Below are 22,278 nucleotides of genomic sequence, written 5' to 3'. Positions count from 1 at the left end.
CTCTGAATACCAGTGGATCTTCACAGAAGACAGTCCACACCGATTCCTCAGTATCGCCTTAACAGTCAGTGATCTGCCCAGCAGGGTTAGAAAATTATTCTAGTTCATTCTGCCAGGGTCAGGGTAATTCTGAAGTGTTTAGTATGGTTATAGCATACATCTAGTGGTGTTAAGTTGTATTACACTTTGTTTGCCTGTTACAATACTATTGCATTGTGGGAGTGCAAAGCATCCTGGGAAAGAAGTCTCCAGGACACATCAGCAGAGCTGTCCTATGCATGTCTCCTTCTCAAACTCCACCATTCTTGTAAAATCATATCTGGTGAGATATCTACCTTTGTTTCAGGGATATTGTGAGTTGCAGAGCTGTTCAGCTACTTGTAATTGTTACTCAGGGAGTTATTACTGTTAGCTAGCCATGCAATCTTATGTACATGCAGCCATTTTACCATATGATTCAGTGTTAATGTAATGTTAAAGTACATGCTACGCTATGCTTAATACTTATACATGTTATTTGTATTCTTGTAGTTTTACCAAACAATCCTGTTTTATCAATCACATATGTACAACCTGTTGACCAATAAACAAGTTGGACTACAAAGAACAGTCCTCTTATTTGGAAGACAGGAATGGTTTATGCTGAATGTCAGACTGCACACTGTGTGAACGTGTATGAAGACAGAACACTTAGCAAAAATGCACAGGAGGGAAAACTGTATAGTGGCGTAGTAGTCAATGCCCTTTCACTGTTCCCTCACGTTTCAATGCAATATTGTTTAGGGCTCTTTCACACCTGCGTTGTTGTGTTCCGGCATAGAGTTCCGTCGTCGGGGCTCTATGCCGGAAGAATCCTGATCAGGATTATCCTAATGCATTCTGAATGGAGAGAAATCCGTTCAGGATGCATCAGGATGTCTTCAGTTCCGGAACGGAACGTTTTTTGGCCGGAGAAAATACCGCAGCATGCTGCGCTTTTTGCTCCGGCCAAAAATCCGGAACACTTGCCGCAAGGCCGGATCCGGAATTAATGCCCATTGAAAGGCATTGATCCGGATCCGGCCTTAAGCTAAACGTCGTTTCGGCGCATTGCCGCATCCGACATTTAGCTTTTTCAGAGTGGTTACCATGGCTGCCGGGACGCTAAAGTCCTGGCAGCCATGGTAAAGTGTAGTGGGGAGCGGGGAGCAGCGTACTTACCGTCCGTGCGGCTCCCCGGGCGCTCCAGAGTGACGTCAGGGCGCCCCAAGTGCATGGATCATGTGATCACATGGATCACGTCATCCATGCGCATGGGGCGCTCTGACGTCATTCTGGAGCGCCCGGGGAGCCGCACGGACTGTAAGTATACCGCTCCCCCGCTCCCCACTACTACTATGGCAACCAGGACTTTAATAGCGTCCTGGGTGCCATAGTAACACTGAACGCATTTGGAAGACGGTTCCGTCTTCAAATGCTTTCAGTACACTTGCGTTTTTCCGGATCCGGAGTGTAATTCCGGCAAGTGGAGTACACGCCGGATCCGGAAAGAGGCCTTAGGGTGTATAATAAGCAGAGATCCGTGGTGCTTGGAATTGGGCTACATTCACATGAACGTAATGTTTTCCGGATCCACAAATTCCAGATTTGCTTTCTAAAAGTCTGCAAGTATGATTATAATCCTTTGACACTGGTTAGCAGTGTTTTGCATGAATTGACTTCATAACATCAGACTCCAGGGTATAAATAACCTTCGCATGAGAGACGATGAATTATTATTTTTTCTTTCAGTGTTTGATAAATACATGACCATCTCTGGATATCAGATTGAAGAAAGCATTGGGCGAGAGACATCTAGTCACTTTCAAAAGATTCTTCTTGCCATAGGTAGGGATCAATGCTTTTTTGTTTAATGTACCGTTTTGGTATTAAAACCGACGCTTAAACTGTACCTTTACCAACAGCTATCAGGAAATTCTTCTAGGTGTTGTTTTTCCTTTTTGTCTAAAGTTTTTTTTTTTTTTTTTCCATGAGCACAAACTACCTAAACATGGACACCTGACTGAATAAAACATATTTAATAAAATGTAGTAAAATACATTAAAATAAATGATGTTAAAGTGGTCCCGTCTGATTTTCAAAACTCTGGAGCATAATGCAGTGGTGTATTCTAATCATGGGCACATAAGAGATGTCACGGGAGTACCGAATAGGACAGCTATATTTATATAAAGAAAAGCTCAAAATATATTTATTGGGAAGAGACTGACATCTACACTCTTACTAAAGAGCCCCCATCCCTATTTTTGCCCCTTGTGGAAACTAATTTTATTTAATCTAATCTATTCTCTATAGTCTTGTCGTCTTCCTTGCTGTACATTCTTGTATATTATGATTATTTTCATGATGTTTTCCTCAATTTTGCATTTCTAGCACAACACCTATGATTGACTGACAGATTATAGATGTAGCCGAGCTAAAATTGACTCTGAGGCTACGTCTACACGACGACATTTGTTGCTCTAATGTCACGCGACAATTTTTATAATGGCAGTCTATGGTGTCACACTGCAACATGGAAAAGATGGATTTTTCTGCAATAGTTGCGTCATAGTCGCAGCATGTTGCAGCGCGACACCATAGACTGCCATTATAAAAATTGTTGCGCGACATTGGTGCAACAAAATGTTGCGCGACAAATGTCGTTGTGTAGACGTAGCCTGATGCTACATGGCACAGTGTTATCTCCTCACAAGCCATTGAAAGTCAATTAATATAGTCTTGTCCTTGTTTACTTAACGCGTTAACCATCATGTTTAGCTCTGCTGCAACTGTATGTCCAGTTTTATAGTAGCCAGAAGAGACTATTAGATGTTATACAATCTAAGCACATTTTTCATTATCCCAAATTGTTATCCTTTTGATTTGAGGACCCGTGTTATAGACAAAGACTTTTTGGCATTGATAAATGACTCTATTATACTGACATCATTGCAGTTATCACCGTATACTTGTTGAGTTTAATAGGATAATCTATTTTTAAAAAAGCTGCAAATTATTTTTAGCTTTATTTATAACTGGATATAAGGGCAGCAGAATATAGAGGCAACTAAATGAAGGACAGAGGAAGATAATTTACCTGCCAGAAATCAGTGTCATGGTAGATCCTGTGTTATCTATATTTTCATTATCTTTCATTGTAATCTTGCCTATGAGGGTAATGAGATGACTATTGAAAAGTGATTTGTACAGAAAAAGAGGTCTTAACATATTAGGCCCGATGGCCAGTGTAAAAACTGCAGGACTGTAGATTTATAAAATATAAATAGTGAAGTGGAAAATCACAAAAAAAATAAAAAATCTGATTTAAACAAGTCATTTTCTGGTAAGAGTGTGATGACCCCTAAAGGAAACCTGTCACCAGCAACCTCCCTATCCATTGGTTTGCATAGATACATAGCTGTGGTTCATCTGATTTAAAATGCTGCTTTTCTTTTGTTGATCCCAGGCTCCGTTCCCGAGTTATAACACTTTTTCTTAATGTGTAAATTAGGCCTTTGGTGCAGTCCACTCCTCCACAAGATTTAGGGCCCCACTTTTGATTTTGCCCAGGGCCCTGTCTGTAAAACAAACCTGAAGTGAATGCTTTGTGTTTTCAGTGAAGAGTGTCCGAAGCGTTCCTGGCTATTTTGCAGAAACTCTCCATCAAGCAATGAAGGCAAGTTCATAAAAAAAAAAAAATAATAATTCCATTTCAGCGTTGTCTATCCTGTATTTGAAGCATTCTGATTGTGATCAGCGTTGGTAGCCTGACAACTGGTTATTAATTGCATTATCTGAGAAAACGTCAGTGTAAGGGCTCATGCACACGAGTGCAAGTGCTCAGTGCCCATATTGTGGACGGTAAACGGCCGGTCTGCAATATACGGGCGCTGGCCGTGTGGACCCATTGACTTGAATGGGTCCGCAATCTGCAAGATACGACCGAGGATAGAACTTCACCTTTTGCAGAGTGGAGGCACGGATCGGAAAAACTACAAATCGCCCCTGTGGACTTTCGGGTCCGTGCCTCCGCTCCGCAAAAAGAAAGAACATGTAGTTTGTGGACCCATTCAGGTCAATGGGTCCACATTCGCAAAAGGAGTGCACACGACTGGTGCCCATGCATTGCGGACTGCTATTTGCGGTCCGCAGCATGGGCACTGAGCCATTACACTCGTGTGCATGAGCATTTTGTCTGGCCCTGTTGCTGACTTGAGATGCATATGTTAAAAAATCTAATCTGCTGTGTTGAATTTTTATGGATCTGGGGGTTATAGTGTTACCGATCATTCACTCCAAAAGATAGTTACAGGTGGCACTGCCGATACTTTCCAGCAAACCCGAATGCTCCACAAGTATCTCCTGATACCTCCTTATAAACCAGTCACAGCGATGCACAATCCTTAAAGTACAGTCATCCAAATCTTCCAAAACAAGACGAAGAAATAGGCAGCACTCGCCACTGGTTCTTTTCTTCTTTTAATTCATTATAACAAATCTCCAAAACGGCTGGGTTGCAGTTAGCCAATTCCACATACAGCGGAGACGGACGTTTCGCACACAGTCGCGCTTCCTCAGGCCACTACATCAGCACGTATCTACGTGCTGACCTCTTATACTATGCATCCAGTTGTCATAGAAACCGTAAACAACCAAACGCACCAAATCGAAAAGGTCAATTAAAAACAAACACAAGTACGCTATTACAAAAACACATTTAAATCATTTCTGTCATTCAGACCTAACTGCAAAATGAGAAGCTGTTTTGAGCACTTTTTTTTTGTAATCAAAATAGTGTCGGGTCCATCTATCAATGACAAGGTGGCTTCTAACAAACAGGAAAAATATGTATGCAAAATGGGGTGGCTCTACTAGTCAATAGGGATGGAGTGGTGCTCAATATCTGTTAACTCCAACACACCAAGAGATTTATGAAGAAATAGCAATGGAAGATATGGCACTCGTATATCTGGAGGACTGCTCAAACATTCGACTTTATTAAGTTCAATTATTGCAGTGTTCAATAAATCATATTAATTAAAAAAGTCATATATTTAAAAAAGCATACAAGATACGTAAATTGTACAGAAATTAAAACACAAAAACAATTAAAACATCACTAAAATGACGGTTCAAAAATTCGAAATGAAAATCCCTGAGGCATAAGATGGCTAATAAATCGCATGAGCCTGACAGTACTTGATATGTCCACCACAATATAATCTGGTTATCGAATATAATAATCGTCAGAACCGGATTTTTCGATTGAGGTAATCATCGGATATTCGACTACTATAATCGCCACATATTGCAGGATACTTGTATAATTTTCATAAGAAAAGCTGATTTCAGTTCGATTTATTGGCTATGGGTTACTGATGTTATAGGAGTCCAAGACCAAATATTCGAGCGATTCTCACAGTCAATATTTCGTAGTGGAAACTCTGAGTATTAGTTCACAAGTTAATTGCAATATATGTTATTCGGGATTCCAGCTCTTTGGTGGCGTCCCACCTGTTTATGAGCTGTACTGCTCCCTTACCTCCAAAGTCGAAGTGCGGCTTTTTCCTCTGGTCCCTGCTTCTTCGGCGTCCCTCGTGCTCGAGTCCTGGCTTGTTCCGGTCAAGGTAGGACTGGGACAGTATCACTCCAGGAAGTTCTTTTAGTGAGCACAGATTTGGATACGGGACGAGTCTGTTTCTCAGACGGGTGGTAATAAGGAGGTTCAAATGAAGGTAATCTCCATCGTACGCAAGAATGGTGGTGTTATAGGGTCCAGATTCTTCCCAGACACGTTTCGAAGTCCCATAAATCTCTGACTTCTTCCTCAGTGGCTTCTAACAAACAGGACCTACACTAATGGACTTCCGTCTCCTGGGGTTTTGTTATAGGCTTCTGCAAAATTAAGCACCATGTAGAATCCAGCTATATTATACTTTGATTAGAAGCCCTGGACAGATGGGCAGGAGTGTATGGTCCAATAGGGGGCAGCCGCTCCCCCAAATGTACAATGCAAAAAAAACTAAGTTAGACCAGCACCTCCAAGCAATGTGGGAAAAGGGTCCAGGTGCAAGCTACCATGGCTGCAAAAAAAGCAGTCATGTGCTAAGACACATGCAAGCACTAAAAACATGAATAAATGTAAACTGCAACAGTGGTATACTTATTATATGAAAATGTTATATAATTTAATATTTTATACTCATTGACAAAAAAATAACACGCCCAGATCGAAATGTCAGATTGCTGCAGTTATGTCTCAGGCACATATGTATATGATTGATTTAGGTGTGGTCTGATTAGACACTGCGTCTTGCCACAAGAGGGCATAAAAATGCTTCCTCCACTGCACTAGAAGACTCTCAGAGGTTATTTTTCGGTAGTGTACCTTTGGTGAGAGATTGTTGACTGATAAACATGCCTCTATGATGCACTCAATAGAGGATCTTTTTGATCCACTGACAAACATGAGCATCTCCCACAGTTTCATTGTCCACCATCCAGACACAGGTGGCACCTATTACACCCCTGTATCTGCCTGTACTATTTCCAGGTGCTTATCAGAAGATAATTTGGTGCCATGGCACCCATTAAGTGTCCTGCCATTGACAACTGGCCAGTGTCGCCTTTGTTTGCAGTGGTTTCGTGAATGAGTAGCCTGGGCTGCTATGGACTTGAACTGAATCTTCTTTAGCGACAAATCCCAGTTCTGTTTGGGTTTAAACGATTGTTGAGTTGGAGTATGGAGGCCTCATGGTGAGCGCTTTAATCCTCCCTTTGCTGTGGAGCGACACGTTGCTCGAACTGCTGGAGTGATAATCTGATACCCATCATATACAACTGTCGGTAACCCCTAGTAGAGATACGATGGCGATAAGTGCAGGACATCCTGCGGCCACATGTGTTGCCTCTCATGGCAGGGCATCCAAGTGGAATTTTTTGGTGGGATATTGCTCAACCACACACGGCAAGGGTTTCCCAGGAATGTCTCAGACAGATTGCAACACTTTCATGACCTGCCCCGTCACCAGATTTATTGACAATTAAGCATTTATGGGACCAGCTGGGACGCCAGCTTTAGTCACCTATGTGCGTTCAGGATTTACAGGCCCAGCGGTAACATCTGTGGGAAAATGTGCCGCAGGATACCATGAGGAACCTTTTTGCCTCCATGCCCAACCTTATATCCTATTGTATGCAGACTAGAGGTGGCCGACATATGAGTTTCATTAGATTCCAACAACTCCTCCTTCTTGGTGTGATTTATTTTTTATTTTTTTGTCTATATAGGAAAATTTAGGTTTCTTTATGTATTACAGATTGTTTTTGTTGCCATCCAGTGGTAAGATTTATTTCTGCATGTAATCTAGCCTGTGAGCCCCACTGGGGATAGTGAGTGATGATGATGTCTGTAAAGCGCTGCAGAATATGTCAGCGCTCTAGAAGTAAGTAAAATAAATAATAATAAAAACAAGATATAGGCGTCTACAAAGGAAGATGGTCAATACTATGTTACAGGATGTGCAACGGGCGCCTCCCCCTAGAGACCTCTAACGCGACCCAGGTGTAGGAATGACGAGTGGTATAGTGCGGCCTAAAATGTCTGTGTGTGTCACGGTGTTCCTACCTGGATACGGCTGGACCCCAGGCTTTGACTCCAAAGCAATAAATAGGGGGAATAATTGAGGGATAAAAGAATAACTGGAGTCCAGACCTTGAGATGAAGTTCAATGGCAGCTTTACTTTGCATAAACCTTTTTCCAAAATGGTTTACAGGCTTTGTCTTGGTTCCAGCAGGCTTTAGCATGAAACTGGCAGGCAAACTCTACTCTGCTATATCTGTTTCTCTCTGACTCTGCTGTACTGACAGGCTGGCTGTATAACTGCTTCTTCTGTATGCTGCACTTCACTTTGTAGTCTGACTCTAGGTTATGCCAGGGAACTTTCCTCCTGGCTCCTGAGGCTTAAAGCTTTGGTCTCCATGGCCAGCAGAGCTTAGGGTGCTCTGGCTGGCGTGGGCACGTTCAGCAGAGACGTTCCCCTGTACACCCTTCCCCTAGCTGGGGCTAAGCTATGCTGACTAAAACTTCTGCCCCACCCTTCCTGCAGAGGGGGTTAGAATGGAATGGCAAGTTCCATTCTCTCTAAGTATAGCTCTGCCGTGTTTGCTGCCACCTGCTGATGAACCAGGCACATTACATGTGAACATAACAGTTGCATAACAAAATAGGAATGCACATTGTGGAGGACCTGGAATAAATACATAAGATGACATGAGGTTAGACTAATAGAGAAAGTAGCAAGGTGCAGAAGTGGTAACACCACTCTGGGGTGTTAAAGATAGTTTCAGCAAAAATCACTGTTTTCAGGACCTCTGCATGCAGTATTCAGTAGTCACTGCTATTGTATGCTTTCACGGAAATTAAATCTGCTCTGTTTAAGTGATGGACACAGGACTCCTTGCTGTGCAGTTATGAAAGCTGTGTCTTATAATGGAAAATTGTCTAACTTTTTGTTATACAAAGAATAACATTTATTGTCCCCCTGATGAGCATGTACTCCCTGTATATTCATTTGATCATATTAATTTTGGTCTCCATTTCACCCACTGCAGGGAGCTGGCACTGATGATTGCACCCTGATTAGAGTTATGGTTTCCAGGAGTGAAATTGATTTGCTTGACATTAGGAAGGAGTTCCGTAAGAATTTTGGGAAATCTCTTCTCCAGGCAATTAAGGTAAAATATTATGTATTTCTTTTACTGTTTCACTTTTTTAAAGTTATTTGAAAGCTTAACCACCTCCGGACCGCGTTCCGGAGGTGGCAGCCCTGCGCACAGTCACGCATATACGCGTCATCTCGCGAGACGCGAGACTTCCTGTGAACGCGCGCACACAGGCGCGCGCGCTCACAGGAACGGAAGGTAAGAGAGTTGATCTCCAGCCTGCCAGCGGCGATCGTTCGCTGGCAGGCTGGAGATGTGTTTTTTTGAACCCCTAACAGGTATATTAGACGCTGTTTTGATAACAGCGTCTAATATACCTGCTACCTGGTCCTCTGGTGGTCCCCTTTGTTTGGATCGACCACCAGAGGACACAGGTAGCTCAGTAAAGTAGCACCAAGCACCACTACACTACACTACACCCCCCCCCCGTCACTTATTAACCCCTTATTAGCCCCTGATCACCCCTAATCACCCCTGATCACCCCATATAGACTCCCTGATCACCCCCCTGTCATTGATTACCCCCCTGTCATTGATCAACCCCCTGTAAAGCTCCATTCAGACGTCCGCATGATTTTTACGGATCCACTGATAGATGGATCGGATCCGCAAAACGCATCCGGACGTCTGAATGAAGCCTTACAGGGGCATGATCAATGACTGTGGTGATCACCCCATATAGACTCCCTGATCACCCCCCTGTAAAGCTCCATTCAGATGTCCGCATGATTTTTACGGATGCACTGATCAATGACTGTGGTGATCACCCCCCTGTCATTGATTACCCCCCTGTAAAGCTCCATTCAGATGTCCGCATGATTTTTACGGATGCACTGATAGATGGATCGGATCCGCAAAACGCATCCGGACGTCTGAATGAAGCCTTACAGGGGCATGATCAATGACTGTGGTGATCACCCCATATAGACTACCTGATCACCCCCCTGTCATTGATTACCCCCCTGTCATTGATTACCCCCCTGTAAAGCTCCATTCAGACGTCCGCATGATTTTTACGGATGCACTGATAGATGGATCGGATCCGCAAAACGCATCCGGACGTCTGAATGAAGCCTTACAGGGGCGTGATCAATGACTGTGGTGATCACCCCATATAGACTCCCTGATCACCCCCCTGTCATTGATCAACCCCCCTGTCATTGATCAACCCCCCTGTCATTGATCAACCCCCCTGTCATTGATCAACCCCCCTGTCATTGATCAACCCCCCTGTCATTGATCATCCCCCCTGTCATTGATCACCCCCCTGTCATTGATCACCCCCCTGTCATTGATCACCCCCCTGTCATTGATCACCCCTCTGTAAGGCTCCATTCAGATATTTTTTTGGCCCAAGTTAGCGGAATTTTTTTTTTTTTTTCTTACAAAGTCTCATATTCCACTAACTTGTGTCAAAAAATAAAATCTCACATGAACTCACCATACCCCTCACGGAATCCAAATGCGTAAAATTTTTTAGACATTTATATTCCAGACTTCTTCTCACGCTTTAGGGCCCCTAGAATGCCAGGGCAGTATAAATACCCCACATGTGACCCCATTTCGGAAAGAAGACACCCCCAGGTATTCCGTGAGGGGCATATTGAGTCCATGAAAGATTGAAATTTTTGTCCCAAGTTAGCGGAACGGGAGACTTTGTGAGAAAAAAATTAAAAATATCAATTTCCGCTAACTTGTGCCAAAAAAAAAAAATTTCTATGAACTCGCCATGCCCCTCATTGAATACCTTGGGGTGTCTTCTTTCCAAAATGGGGTCACATGTGGGGTATTTATACTGCCCTGGCATTCTAGGGGCCCCAAAGCGTGAGAAGAAGTCTGGTATCCAAATGTCTAAAAATGCCCTCCTAAAAGGAATTTGGGCACCTTTGCGCATCTAGGCTGCAAAAAAGTGTCACACATCCGGTATCGCCGTACTCAGGAGAAGTTGGGGAATGTGTTTTGGGGTGTCATTTTACATATACCCATGCTGGGTGAGAGAAATATCTTGGTCAAATGCCAACTTTGTATAAAAAAACGGAATACCTTGGGGTGTCTTCTTTCCAAAATGGGGTCACTTGTGGGGTAGTTATACTGCCCTGGTATTCTAGGGGCCTAAATGTGTGGTAAGGAGTTTGAAATCAAATTCAGGAAAAAATGAGGAGTGAAATCCGAAAGGGGCTTTTTGGAATATGGGCCCCTTTGCCCACCTAGGCTGCAAAAAAGTGTCACACATCTGGTATCCCCGTACTCAGGAGAAGTTGAGGAATGTGTTTTGGGGTGTCTTTTTACATATACCCATGCTGGGTGAGATAAATATCTTGGTCAAATGACAACTTTGTATAAAAAAATGGGAAAAGTTGTCTTTTGCCAAGATATTTCTCTCACCCAGCATGGGTATATATAAAATGACACCCCGAAACACATTCCCCACCTTCTCCTGAGTACGGAGATACCAGATGTGTGACACTTTTTTGCAGCCTAGGTGGGCAAAGGGGCCCATATTCCAAAGAGCACCTTTCGGATTTCACAGGTCATTTTTTACAGAATTTGATTTCAAACTCCTTACCACACATTTGGGCCCCTAGAATGCCAGGGCAGTATAACTACCCCACAAGTGACCCCATTTTGGAAAGAAGAGACCCCATGGTATTCGCTGATGGGCATAGTGAGTTCATAGAACTTTTTATTTTTTGTCACAAGTTAGTGGAATATGAGACTTTGTAAGAAAAAAAAAAAAAAAAAAAAAAAAAAAAATCATCATTTTCCGCTAACTTGTGACAAAAAATAAAAAGTTCTATGAACTCACTATGCCCATCAGCGAATACCTTAGGGTGTGTACTTTCAGAAATGGGGTCATTTGTGGCGTGTTTGTACTGTCTGGGCATTGTAGAACCTCAGGAAACATGACAGGTGCTCAGAAAGTCAGAGCTGCTTCAAAAAGCGGAAATTCACATTTTTGTACCATAGTTTGTAAACGCTATAACTTTTACCCAAACCATTTTTTTTTTACCCAAACATTTTTTTTTTTATCAAAGACATGTAGAACTATAAATTTAGAGCAAAATTTCTATATGGATGTCGTTTTTTTTGCAAAATTTTACAACTGAAAGTGAAAAATGTCATTTTTTTGCAAAAAAATCGTTAAATTTCGATTAATAACAAAAAAAGTAAAAATGTCAGCAGCAATGAAATACCACCAAATGAAAGCTCTATTAGTGAGAAGAAAAGGAGGTAAAATTCATTTGGGTGGTAAGTTGCATGACCGAGCAATAAACGGTGAAAGTAGTGTAGGTCAGAAGTGTAAAAAGTGGCCTGGTCTTTCAGGGTGTTTAAGCACTGGGGGCTGAGGTGGTTAAAGGGGTTTTCTGAGACTTTAATACTGATGACCTATCCTATGGTGATTTAGTGCACGTGGTGGTTTAATGGTCCTAACTATTTTTTTAAATTTTTTTTTAGAGAATTTTGTTTTGTTTTGGGAAAACTGTGGAGACAGTTTTAAGTCATTTTTTTTAAACTATTGCTTTTTATTTTTTAAATATGCAAACTGACACCAAAATTGTTAAAATGGGTTCCCTATTTTGTGTGTGTTTTGAGATATAATATTTATAGTTTTACATAAAGGGGGAAACTATGGCAACTGTTTTTGTTAGTGTTAGCAGTAATGTAGCAGAAGTAACCACTAGCTGACTTAATGCAAACCAGTTGTTTCCTCTTCTGTGGATTCTATGTAACTCATTGAAGACTGTATTCATCCATGCCTTATAATTGTTATGCTTTTCCTGCAGGGTGACACATCTGGAGACTACAGAAATACCCTCCTCCTTGTATGTGCTGGGGATGATGAGTAATGTTACTGTTCCCAAGAATGCAACCATGTATAAAGGCTGAATATTATACTAGAACAGTTACTATATCTATTTGCTAAGTGTATTGCGCCCCCCCCCCCCATACTGTCCTATAACATCTGTGTTACAGCATTCAAATAGCAACACGTTAGCCCCTGTATTAGGATCCTTTTATACAAAGCAGATTTCTGCCTGTAATGAGCGCCACTGACAATACAGCAAGTTGATCGATCCTTGTTTAAGGACCTTTTACACAGGCAGACAATTGCCCAAACGAATGGCTGCATGAAGGATTGTTCACTACTTACAATTGCTCTTTTTTTTCTATTATTCTCAACGACAAATTAGCGTTTGTCAGCATTTGTCATCTGATTGGCCAGATGTTTACATGGAGCAATGATCGAGAATGAACATTCATAGGAAAGTTTCTTCGCATGTTCATCAGCCTATGTAAAAGACCATTTACATCTGCAATATCCAGACCCATGGTCGTTATACTGAACCAATAGAACCATAGGGGGGGATTCTGAGTGTTGTGGATGCTAAAATGTGCCCATATCATGGCTGTGTGAAACTAGCCTGACGTGTAGTCTGGGGCAATATTCCAGGTGCTAATATACATTCCATTGAAGGCAGACTTTAATATTTATATGTAACTGCTATTCTACTACTTTTCAATAAAATTTGCATTAAAGCCAGTAGCTGCAATTTCCAGTCACCCGAGACCGTTCCATTTCAGATATCAGATGCGTATTTCACTCTACCGAATTCTTTTCTGTGGATTTTTTTTTTTTTACTCACTTTCTGAGCTGCTTTTCACAGTATTAGATCTTCAACATAGTGATAGGTGTTGCACTTGACAGAGTCCGGCCTTATATGTTCAGGTACATGACATAATGTAAAGCATGCTTTCCTTTATAAGAAATAAATCTCCTAATATCACAATGTATTCATGCGTGGTTGTTTTTTACATTTTAGCTTTTAGATCTGTACAGCTTATTAGATTGATTTTCTAAATGTTTTCCTGAAAGTCTTGGTATTTCTTCTTTCACAGTCGGTGTACAGCAAGCTATTATCTCTGGAAATATTAAAATCCTCACTTTGCAATCTGGTAATGCTGTTTTTGAGCTTCTGAGTACACACACTATAACTATTTCATTTCCAAAGTGCAAAAAAACACTGCTGTTGATGGACTGCTGTGGCAGGGGGTCCTAAGACGATTAATAATTATTAGTGCAATATATTTGTTTTGTAATTTATTGCATTGTGGATCAAGATGTAATGCTTAGGCTAGGTTCATATCTACGGCAGGGTTCTGGTAGGTACCTCCATCGGAGATAATGCAAAAAAAGCAGGCCAAAATGGCATAGCGGCATTTTCTCTGGCAGAATTGCTAAATCTCTAACAAAAATCTGGCAAACCCTATTATAGTCTATCGTCAATTTTTCCCCTATACTTGAATATAAAAACCGAAAATTTTCCGTTCGCGAACGCGAATTTTCGCAAATGTTTGCGAACTGGCAAACCGGGCGAACCGCCATAGACTTCAATAGGCAGGCGAATTTTAACACCCACAGGGACTCTTTCTGGCCACAATAGTGATGGAAAAGTTTTTTCAAGGGGACTAACACCTGGACTGTGGCATGCCGGAGGGGGATCCATGGCAAAACTCCAGTGGAAAATTACGTAGTTAACGCAGAGTCTGGTTTTAATCCATAAAGGGCATAAATCACCTAACATTCCTAAATTGTTTGGACTAACGTGCTTTAAAACATCAGGTATGATGTTGTATCGATCAGGTAGTGTAAGGGTTACGCCCGCTTCACAGTGACAGACCAAACTCCCCGTTTAACGCACCGCAAACAGTCCATTTGCACAACCGCAAACTCCCCATTTGCACAAGGTTGGATACCAAGCTAGCCATGTCCCGTTCCTTGTCCTCACTGATGTCATTGAAGGTCTCTTCCTCCACCCAGCCACATACAACACCAAGGGTCCCCGAAAGGTGACAACAAGCCCACTGGGACGCCTGCTGTGGTTGGTCTTCCACCTCCTCAAAGCCACCTTCCTCCTCTGACTCCTCTTCTTCAGACTCCTCTCTCTGCGTTGCCTCTCTCTGCGTTATTATAAGGTGTGTTATGTTGTTCTATTCTTATCAGTTTAATCCCTGTTACGTCCCCTATCAGCTTTCAGGCAAGTCAACCCCAAGACGGCGTGACACTGCCGTATCCGGGATGTGGAATAGCCCCTGGGGAGCTGGGGGGGGTGCCGTTGATGTGGAGCAAGACGCAGCAGCAGAAGAGGACTCAGCCAAGGAGGTTATGGAAGAGGATGGAGTAGGAGGAGTAGAGGATGTGGCAGCAGGCCTGCCTAGAAGTCGTGGCTGTGTCACCAACTCCTCTGCAGAGCCACGCATTCCATGCTTGGCAGCCGTCAGCAGGTTTACCCAATGCGCAGTGTAGTTGAGATACCTGCCCTGACCGTAGGGTTGCCACCTTTTCTTCAAGCCAAACCCGAACAGAAGGGAAGGCCCCCTTCCAGGCCCCGCCTCCAGCCACGCCCATGTCCCGCCTCCAACCATGTCCCGTCTCCACCCCTGGTCGCTGTCGCACCGCGATCGTTACGCCCCTGATCCCACGCCTGCGCCGTCCCGTTTAGTATTCGGCGCAGGCGCAGGATTTACGGGACGAAGAGGAGAACTCGGACGTTAATCAACTGGACATGGGCGTTGGGCGTGAATAGACGGAGCCTCTAGGTGCTGCAGGAACGCCCTCATAGCACCTAGAGTCTCATTAGCATATTATAAGTCTTTATTTTAAGAGAACGGCGGCAGCGGTGGGCAGGGAGTTATAAAACACAATGTTATGTACTCCTGACATCAGCACATCGCTAATGTCAGTCAGCTACATAACATAACGTTTTTTCTGATGATTGACAGATTCAGAAACCTGTTTAAAGGGCTTCTGTCACCCCACTAAACTCTTTTTTTTTTTTTTTTTGGCTTCTTATAATCCCTATACTGCGATATATGAATACATAATGTTATTAGTCATTTTGGTTCAGTAGATAATGAATAAAACAGATTTTTATAATATGTAAATTACCTGTCTACCAGCAAGTAGGGCGGTTACTTGCTGGTAGCAGCCGCATCCTCCTATCATAATAACGTCCCCTCCTCATGTTGATTGACAGGGCCAGGGAACGCGATTGTCCTCTGGCTGCCCTGTCTGCTATCAAGATCTCGCGCCTTCGCCGTAACGGTCTTCAGTCGGCGCAGGCGCACTGATAGGAGGACGCTCGCTCGGCCGCTCCTTCCTCAGTGCGCCTACACCAATGACGTCACATCTACACCCGGCGCAGGCGCACTGAGGATGGAGCGGCCGAGCAAGCGTCCTCCTATCAGTGCGCCTGCGCCGACTGAAGACCGCTACGGCGCAGGCGCCAGATCTTGATAGCAGACAGGGCCAGCCAGAGGACGATCCCGTTCCCTGGCCCTGTCAATCAACATGTGGAGGGGGCGTCATTATGATAGGAGGAAGCGGCTGCTACCAGCAAGTAACCGCCCTACTTGCTGGTAGACAGGTAATTTACATATTATAAAAGTCAGTTTTATTCATTATCTACTGAACCAAAATGACTAATAACATTATGTATTCATATATCGCAGTATAGGGATTATAAGAAGGCAAAAAAAAAATAGAGTTTAGTGGGTGACAGAAGCCCACACTGTTACATACTATACACAATTCAAATGTTTTATATTTATACCTTTTTAGAAGTGAGTGACAGACTAGGACAGGTGTCAGGACTCAGGACTGTCTTGGTCAGGTTGTCTGCAGGCAGGGCACAGTGGGCACTGGGCTGGGCACTACATGGGCAGGCTCAGGTTGCTGGAGCTGGACTGGAGAGGAGAAGAAGAATGATTTCTCCCACGGAGCTCCCTCTGCCTCTCTCTCTGATGTCATCACTTCCTTATCAGAGAGAGGGAGGGAGGGACTAGGAGGCAGAGGAGGAGCCTGAACAGTGAGTGAGCACAGCGCTGCCTGGCATCACTGTACTGTAGTGTGTAGACTGGAGGAGGGGGGAGGCTCGGCAGCGCTGCGCTCAGCTGATCACCCGGAGTGACAGCTTAAATATGCGATCGGAGTCTCGGTCGGACCACACTGCAGTTTGAATGAATAATCCTGTGCCCGGGTCTAAGAAAGGCTTGTACCCGGGCACAGGATTACAAACCCGGACGGTCCGGGTGAATCCCGGACGGGTGGCAACCCTACCTGACCGTGCTTTGCAGACCAGGTATCAGTGGTCAGATGGACCCTTGCCCCAACACTGTGTGCCAGACATGCCATTACTTCCTTTTGCACAATCGAGTACAGGTTGGGGATTGCCTTTTGTGCAAAGAAATTTCGTCCGGGTACCTTCCACTGCGGTGTCCCAATAGCTACAAATTTTTGGAATGCCTCAGACTCCACCAGCTTGTATGGTAAAAGCTGGCGGGCTAAGAGTTCAGACAAGCCAGCTGTCAGACGCCGGGCAAGGGGGTGACTTTGTGACATTGGCTTCTTACGCTCAAACATGTCCTTGACAGACACCTGACTGTGGGCAGATGAGCAGGAACTGCTCAAGGCGAGAGATGGAGTGGCGGATAGTTGAGGGGTTAAGGAGGACAGCAGTGGTTGACGTGGCTGAAGATGCTGGACCACGCGGAGGATGGCGGCTTTGCGTTTGTGTGCTGCTTGTACTCGTGTTGATCCCATAGGCGTTTGTGATGTGCGATCATGTGCCTTCGCAAAGCAGTTGTACCTAGGTGGGTGTTGGACTTCCCACGACTCAGTTTCTTTTGGCACAGGTTGCAAATGGCATCGCTGTTATCAGAGGCAGACACACACAAAAAATGCCACACTGCTGAGCTTTGCAATGACTGCATTCTGGTGGTGGCAACAGCATGTGTTGATTGGCGTGCTGTCTGGCTGACCCCGGGTGCCGATGCATGCTGTCTGACTGTGCCACTAGCTTCTTACGACGACCTCCCGCCTGCTTCCAACTCGTCTCCTCCTCCTCTCTGTCTCCCCATCTGAACTTGCCCCCTGTTCTTCTTCTCTTCGAGCAGGCACCCACGTGGCATCCACGGACACATCGTCATCATCAACCGCTTCACTTGCATCTGACAACTCGGCAAAGGAAGTAGCAGCGGGTACAACATCCTCATCATCACACCGTACATCCATGTGTGTAAATGCTGCCTGACTGAGACATATCCCTGTTATCTACATCCTCTGGCAATAATGGTTTCGCATCACTCATTTCTTCCAACTGATGTGTAAATAACTCCTCTGACAGATCAAGTGAAGCGGCTGTGGTGCTAGCAGGGCTGGCCTTAGGTGTTCAGGCGCCCTGTGCGAGCTAACCTTGTGGCGCCCCCCCCCCCCTCCCTTACACCTGGTCGCATAAACACACACAAAGAGGAAAAAAAATCTTTGTAACAAATATACTACAGATAACACAGTGATAACTCTGAGTACAGTCTACAGATAATGTAGTACATGTCACCTGCAGTCCTATGTAACACCACAAATAACACTTAGCTCTCTGAATACAGATAACACAGACAGTGATGGCTCTCTGATTTCTGAAAATGTAGCAGTGTTACCTGCAATCCTATGTAAAACCACAGATAACACTAGTGTAGATCATGTGGTAGTGTTACCTGCAGTCCTATGTAAAACCACAGATAACACTAGTGTAGATCATGTGGTAGTGTTACCTTAGTGTGCCTTCCTGTGTCTATCGCACGGACTCCCTGTTGGCGGTGCTGCCTCCTCTTCCTCCGCACAGAACGTCCTGATGCAGCTGCGTCAAGACATAGGAACAGTGGGCATGGTGATGGTGAAAGACAGGAAGAGACACACACACACACGGACGGACACACACATACATATGATAAATATGATCACATCACAGTTTCTGCCTGTCTGCTTTGGTAAAGCTGGGCATAGCTGGGCTATGCCAGGCTTTAGCAGAGTGGGCACAGGACAGTGGACACAGGGCACAATATGTATGTATGCAAGCACAGCTGAGCGAGTGAGTGCAGGGCAAGGGCCCGCATACACATTACTCCTCCTGCCTGTCATACCCCCCCACACCGGGCATTAGGGGTTGGATGATGCGGATTGTGCACATAGCCACCAATCATACCCCCCCCCTAAAGGTAACTGATGTGCTGGGGGAGAGGAATATGATTGGTGGCTATGTGCACACTCAACATCAGCAGAAAGGAGTTAAAGTCCAACCCTTAATGGCCCCCAAAATCCCTGTGGGGGGGGGGGGGGGGGGTGGGTTATGTAGTAGCAAGAAAGCACACTGTCCCCCTGTCCTCTATGAGCCCCCCTGAGTCCTCTCTGAGACCCCCCCCCTCACCCATTGCACACTTTTTCCACTCCAGCACCCCCCCCAGTCACCATGGCATTGGTACATTTCTCCCTGTCCCCTCCAGATGGGCAGCATCAGCACATCTCTGCCCCCCCCCCCCAGTCACCATGGCATTGGTTACCAATACCATGGTGACTGGGGGGGACGGGACAGAGATGTGCTGATGCTGCCCATCTGGAGGGGACAGGGAGAAATGTGCCAATGCCATGGTGACTGGGGGGGACAGAGATGTGCTGCTGTTGCTGCCCATCTGGAGGGGGCAGGGAGAAATGTACCTACCAATGATTGGTACATTTCTCCCTGTCCCCTCCAGATGGGCAGCATCAGCACATCTCTGTCCCGTCCCCCCATCCCCCATGGCACACTGTTGGCACATTTCTCCCTGTCCCCTCCAGATGCTGCATCTCTGTCCCTTCCCCCCATCCCCCATGGCACTGTTGGCACACACATTTCTCATTTTCCAAATAAATACATACTTGTTCTTGTAGATAGACCATAGACGACTAGCTCTAGCCTCCTCTAGCTGTACTGCTGCCGCCGCCTGCCGCGTGGGCCTTGCTGTGTCTGCTGGGCGCGCTCAGTCTTCTCTCTGGGGGCGGAGCTCAGTGGCACTGGCAATGTCAAAAGGAAAGACGTGCCTGTGCAGTGCGGGCCGCGGCAGCTATGCTCCGTCTCCAGCAGCCACTGGTCTGCCGTCTGCTCTCTTAAAGAGACAGGCAGGCGCAGGCCAGACAGGCAGCAGAGAGAGCGGAGCTCAGAGCGGCCGCGAGCCCCGCCCCCTCCTCATTCCTTCACTCCGGACCGGAGCGCTACCTGTGTCACACTGTGTTTGTGTAAGTCCGCCGCCCGCCCTGCAGAATAAAGATTTGCGTCACGGCGTGCTGTCGGCCGCCCGGCGCCCCTGTTGCTATGGCGCCCTGTGCGGCCGCACAGCCCGCACACCTCAAAGGCCGGCCCTAGGTGCTAGTGTTGGTGGTGGTGGCGGCAGGCAGGCGAGTGGTAACTTGAGAGGTGCCCAAAGCTGAGCTGGAGGAGGATGGTGCGTCAAGGTTCCGAGCGGAAGCTGTAGAAGATTCGGTGTCTCGTGTTAGCCAGTCAACTATGTCCTCAGAACTTTTTGAGTTCAGGGTACGTGGCCTCTGAACACTGGGCATTATTCTAGGGCCAAAGGGAATCACAGCACCACGACCACGACGGCCCCTGCGGGGTGGTCTGCCTCTGCCTGTCTTTTTTTTTTTTTTTTTTTTTTTTTTTTTAGATTAGTTAAGTTGTACTATGCGTGCAAGCTACTGTGACACCAGATATGAGTGGCACTGTGCACTGGCAGAAGTTTGCAGAGTAGACGCTGTAGGCCTGACACACATGCTTGCAGACAACTAACTGCTATTCAATCTATTACAGTCAAAATATATATATTTTTTTTTTATTGTGCACTACTGTTACACCAGATATGAGTTGCACTGGTGTGACACTGTGCCCTTGCAGGCCCTGAAACGCACACTTGTGAAGGAAAATGACTGCTATTATTTCAGTCCAAAAAGTGTTTTTTTTTAAAATGCAAGCTATTGTGACACCAGATATGAGTGGTGGCACTGGGCAAGTGGGTACAGTATATGCTGTGAGCCTGACACACACGCTGGCAGGCAGGCAACTGCAATTAGATTACACAGGAAAAAAAAAAAAAAAAAAGCAGACTGATGTTCTACCCCTAAAGAGGGCTTTTTGGGGTGCTGTCCTTACAGCAGAGATCAGATGAGTCTTTCAGGACTGCAGTGGACACTGAATACACTAGCCTAGCTATCGATTTCCCTATTAAATCAGCAGCAGCTACACTGTCCCTCCTCTCACTAAGAATGCAGCGTCCGAATGAATCTAAAATGGATGCTGTCCAGGAGGTGGGAGGGTCTGGGAGGGAGGGTATGATGCTGATTGGCTGGAATGTGTCTGCTGACTGTGAGGTACAGGGTCAAAGTTTACTCAATGATGACGAATAGGGGGCTAACCGAACATCGCATATGTTCTCCCCGCCGTGGCGAACGCGAACAAGCTATGTTCGCCGGGAACTATTCCCCGGCGAACTATTCGGGACATCTCTACTCTGCTGTACATGTACGACAGACGTTTGGACTTTAACCCCTTAAGGACCCAGCCATATTTCACCTTAAGGACCAGGCCATTTTTTGCAAATCTGACACGTCACTTTATGTGGTAATAACTTTGAAACGCTTTTACTTATCCAGGCGATTCTGAGATTATCTTCGCGTCACATATTGTACTTCATGACAGTAGTAAAATTGAGTCAAAAAATGTAATTTTTATTTATAAAAAAATACCAAATTTACCAAAAATGTAGAAAATGTAGCAAATTTCCAAATTTCTATTTCTCTACTTCTATAATACATAGTAATACCTCCAAAATAGTTATTACTTTACATTCCCCATATGTCTACTTCATGTTTGGATCATTTTGTGAATGCCATTTTATTTTTTGGGGACGTTAGAAGGCTTAGAAGTTTAGAAGCAAATCTTGAAATTTTTCACAGGACCAGTTCAGGTCTGAAGTCACTTTGCGAGGCTTACATAATAAAAACGACCCAAAATGACCCCATGTTAGAAACTACACCCCTCAAGGTATTCAAAACTGATTTTACAAACTTTAACTCTTTAGGTGTTTCACAAGAATTAATGGAAAATGGAGATGAAATTTCAGAATGTCACATTTTTGGCAGATTTTCCATTTTTTTACACTACCAAAACAAGGGTTAACAGTCAAAAATAACTCAATATTTATTGTCCTGCTTCTGTAGTTCACAGAAACACCCCATATGTGGTCTTAAACTGCTGTACAGGCACACTGCAGGGCACAGAATGAAAGGAACGCCATTTTGGAAACTACGGGATAAGGTGGCAGTTTTGTTGGTACTATTTTAGGGTACATATGATTTTTGGTTGCTCTATATTACACTTTTTGTGAGGCAAGGTAACAAAAAATAGCGGTTTTGGCACCGTTTTTATTTTTTGTTATTTACAACGTTCATCTGACAGGTTAGATCGTGTGCTATTTTCATAGAGCAGGTTGTGTTACGGACGCGATAATACCAAATATGACTACTTGTTTTGTTTGTTTGTTTCAATTTTACATAATGAAGCATTTTTGAACAAAAAGATTTTTTTTTGTGTCTCCACATTCTGAAAGCATTTTTTTTTTTTTTTTGGGCAACTGTCTTATATATAGTGGCTCATTTTTTCTGGTATGAG

The 22,278-nt window shown here is 44.5% G+C and overlaps 1 protein-coding gene across 1 annotated transcript in view; it reads left to right on the top strand.

The window, feature by feature from the left end:
* Nucleotides 1–13,539, top strand: part of ANXA5 (annexin A5) — a 74,255-nt gene extending 60,716 nt beyond the window's left edge. Inside the window, exons 10-13 of the mRNA XM_040418401.1 lie at nt 1,771–1,866; nt 3,639–3,697; nt 8,636–8,758; nt 12,532–13,539. Of these exons, the coding sequence (XP_040274335.1) occupies nt 1,771–1,866; nt 3,639–3,697; nt 8,636–8,758; nt 12,532–12,594 (341 nt within the window). The 3' untranslated portion in view covers nt 12,595–13,539. The remainder of the gene's footprint in view (nt 1–1,770; nt 1,867–3,638; nt 3,698–8,635; nt 8,759–12,531) is intronic.
* The last annotated feature ends 8,739 nt before the right edge of the window (nt 13,540–22,278 follow it).

Source organism: Bufo bufo, chromosome 2 (genome assembly GCF_905171765.1).
Source record: "Bufo bufo chromosome 2, aBufBuf1.1, whole genome shotgun sequence".
NCBI lineage: Eukaryota > Metazoa > Chordata > Amphibia > Anura > Bufonidae > Bufo > Bufo bufo.
Note: the sequence above shows the minus strand (reverse complement) of the source record. Positions and strands in the feature narration are given on the sequence as shown.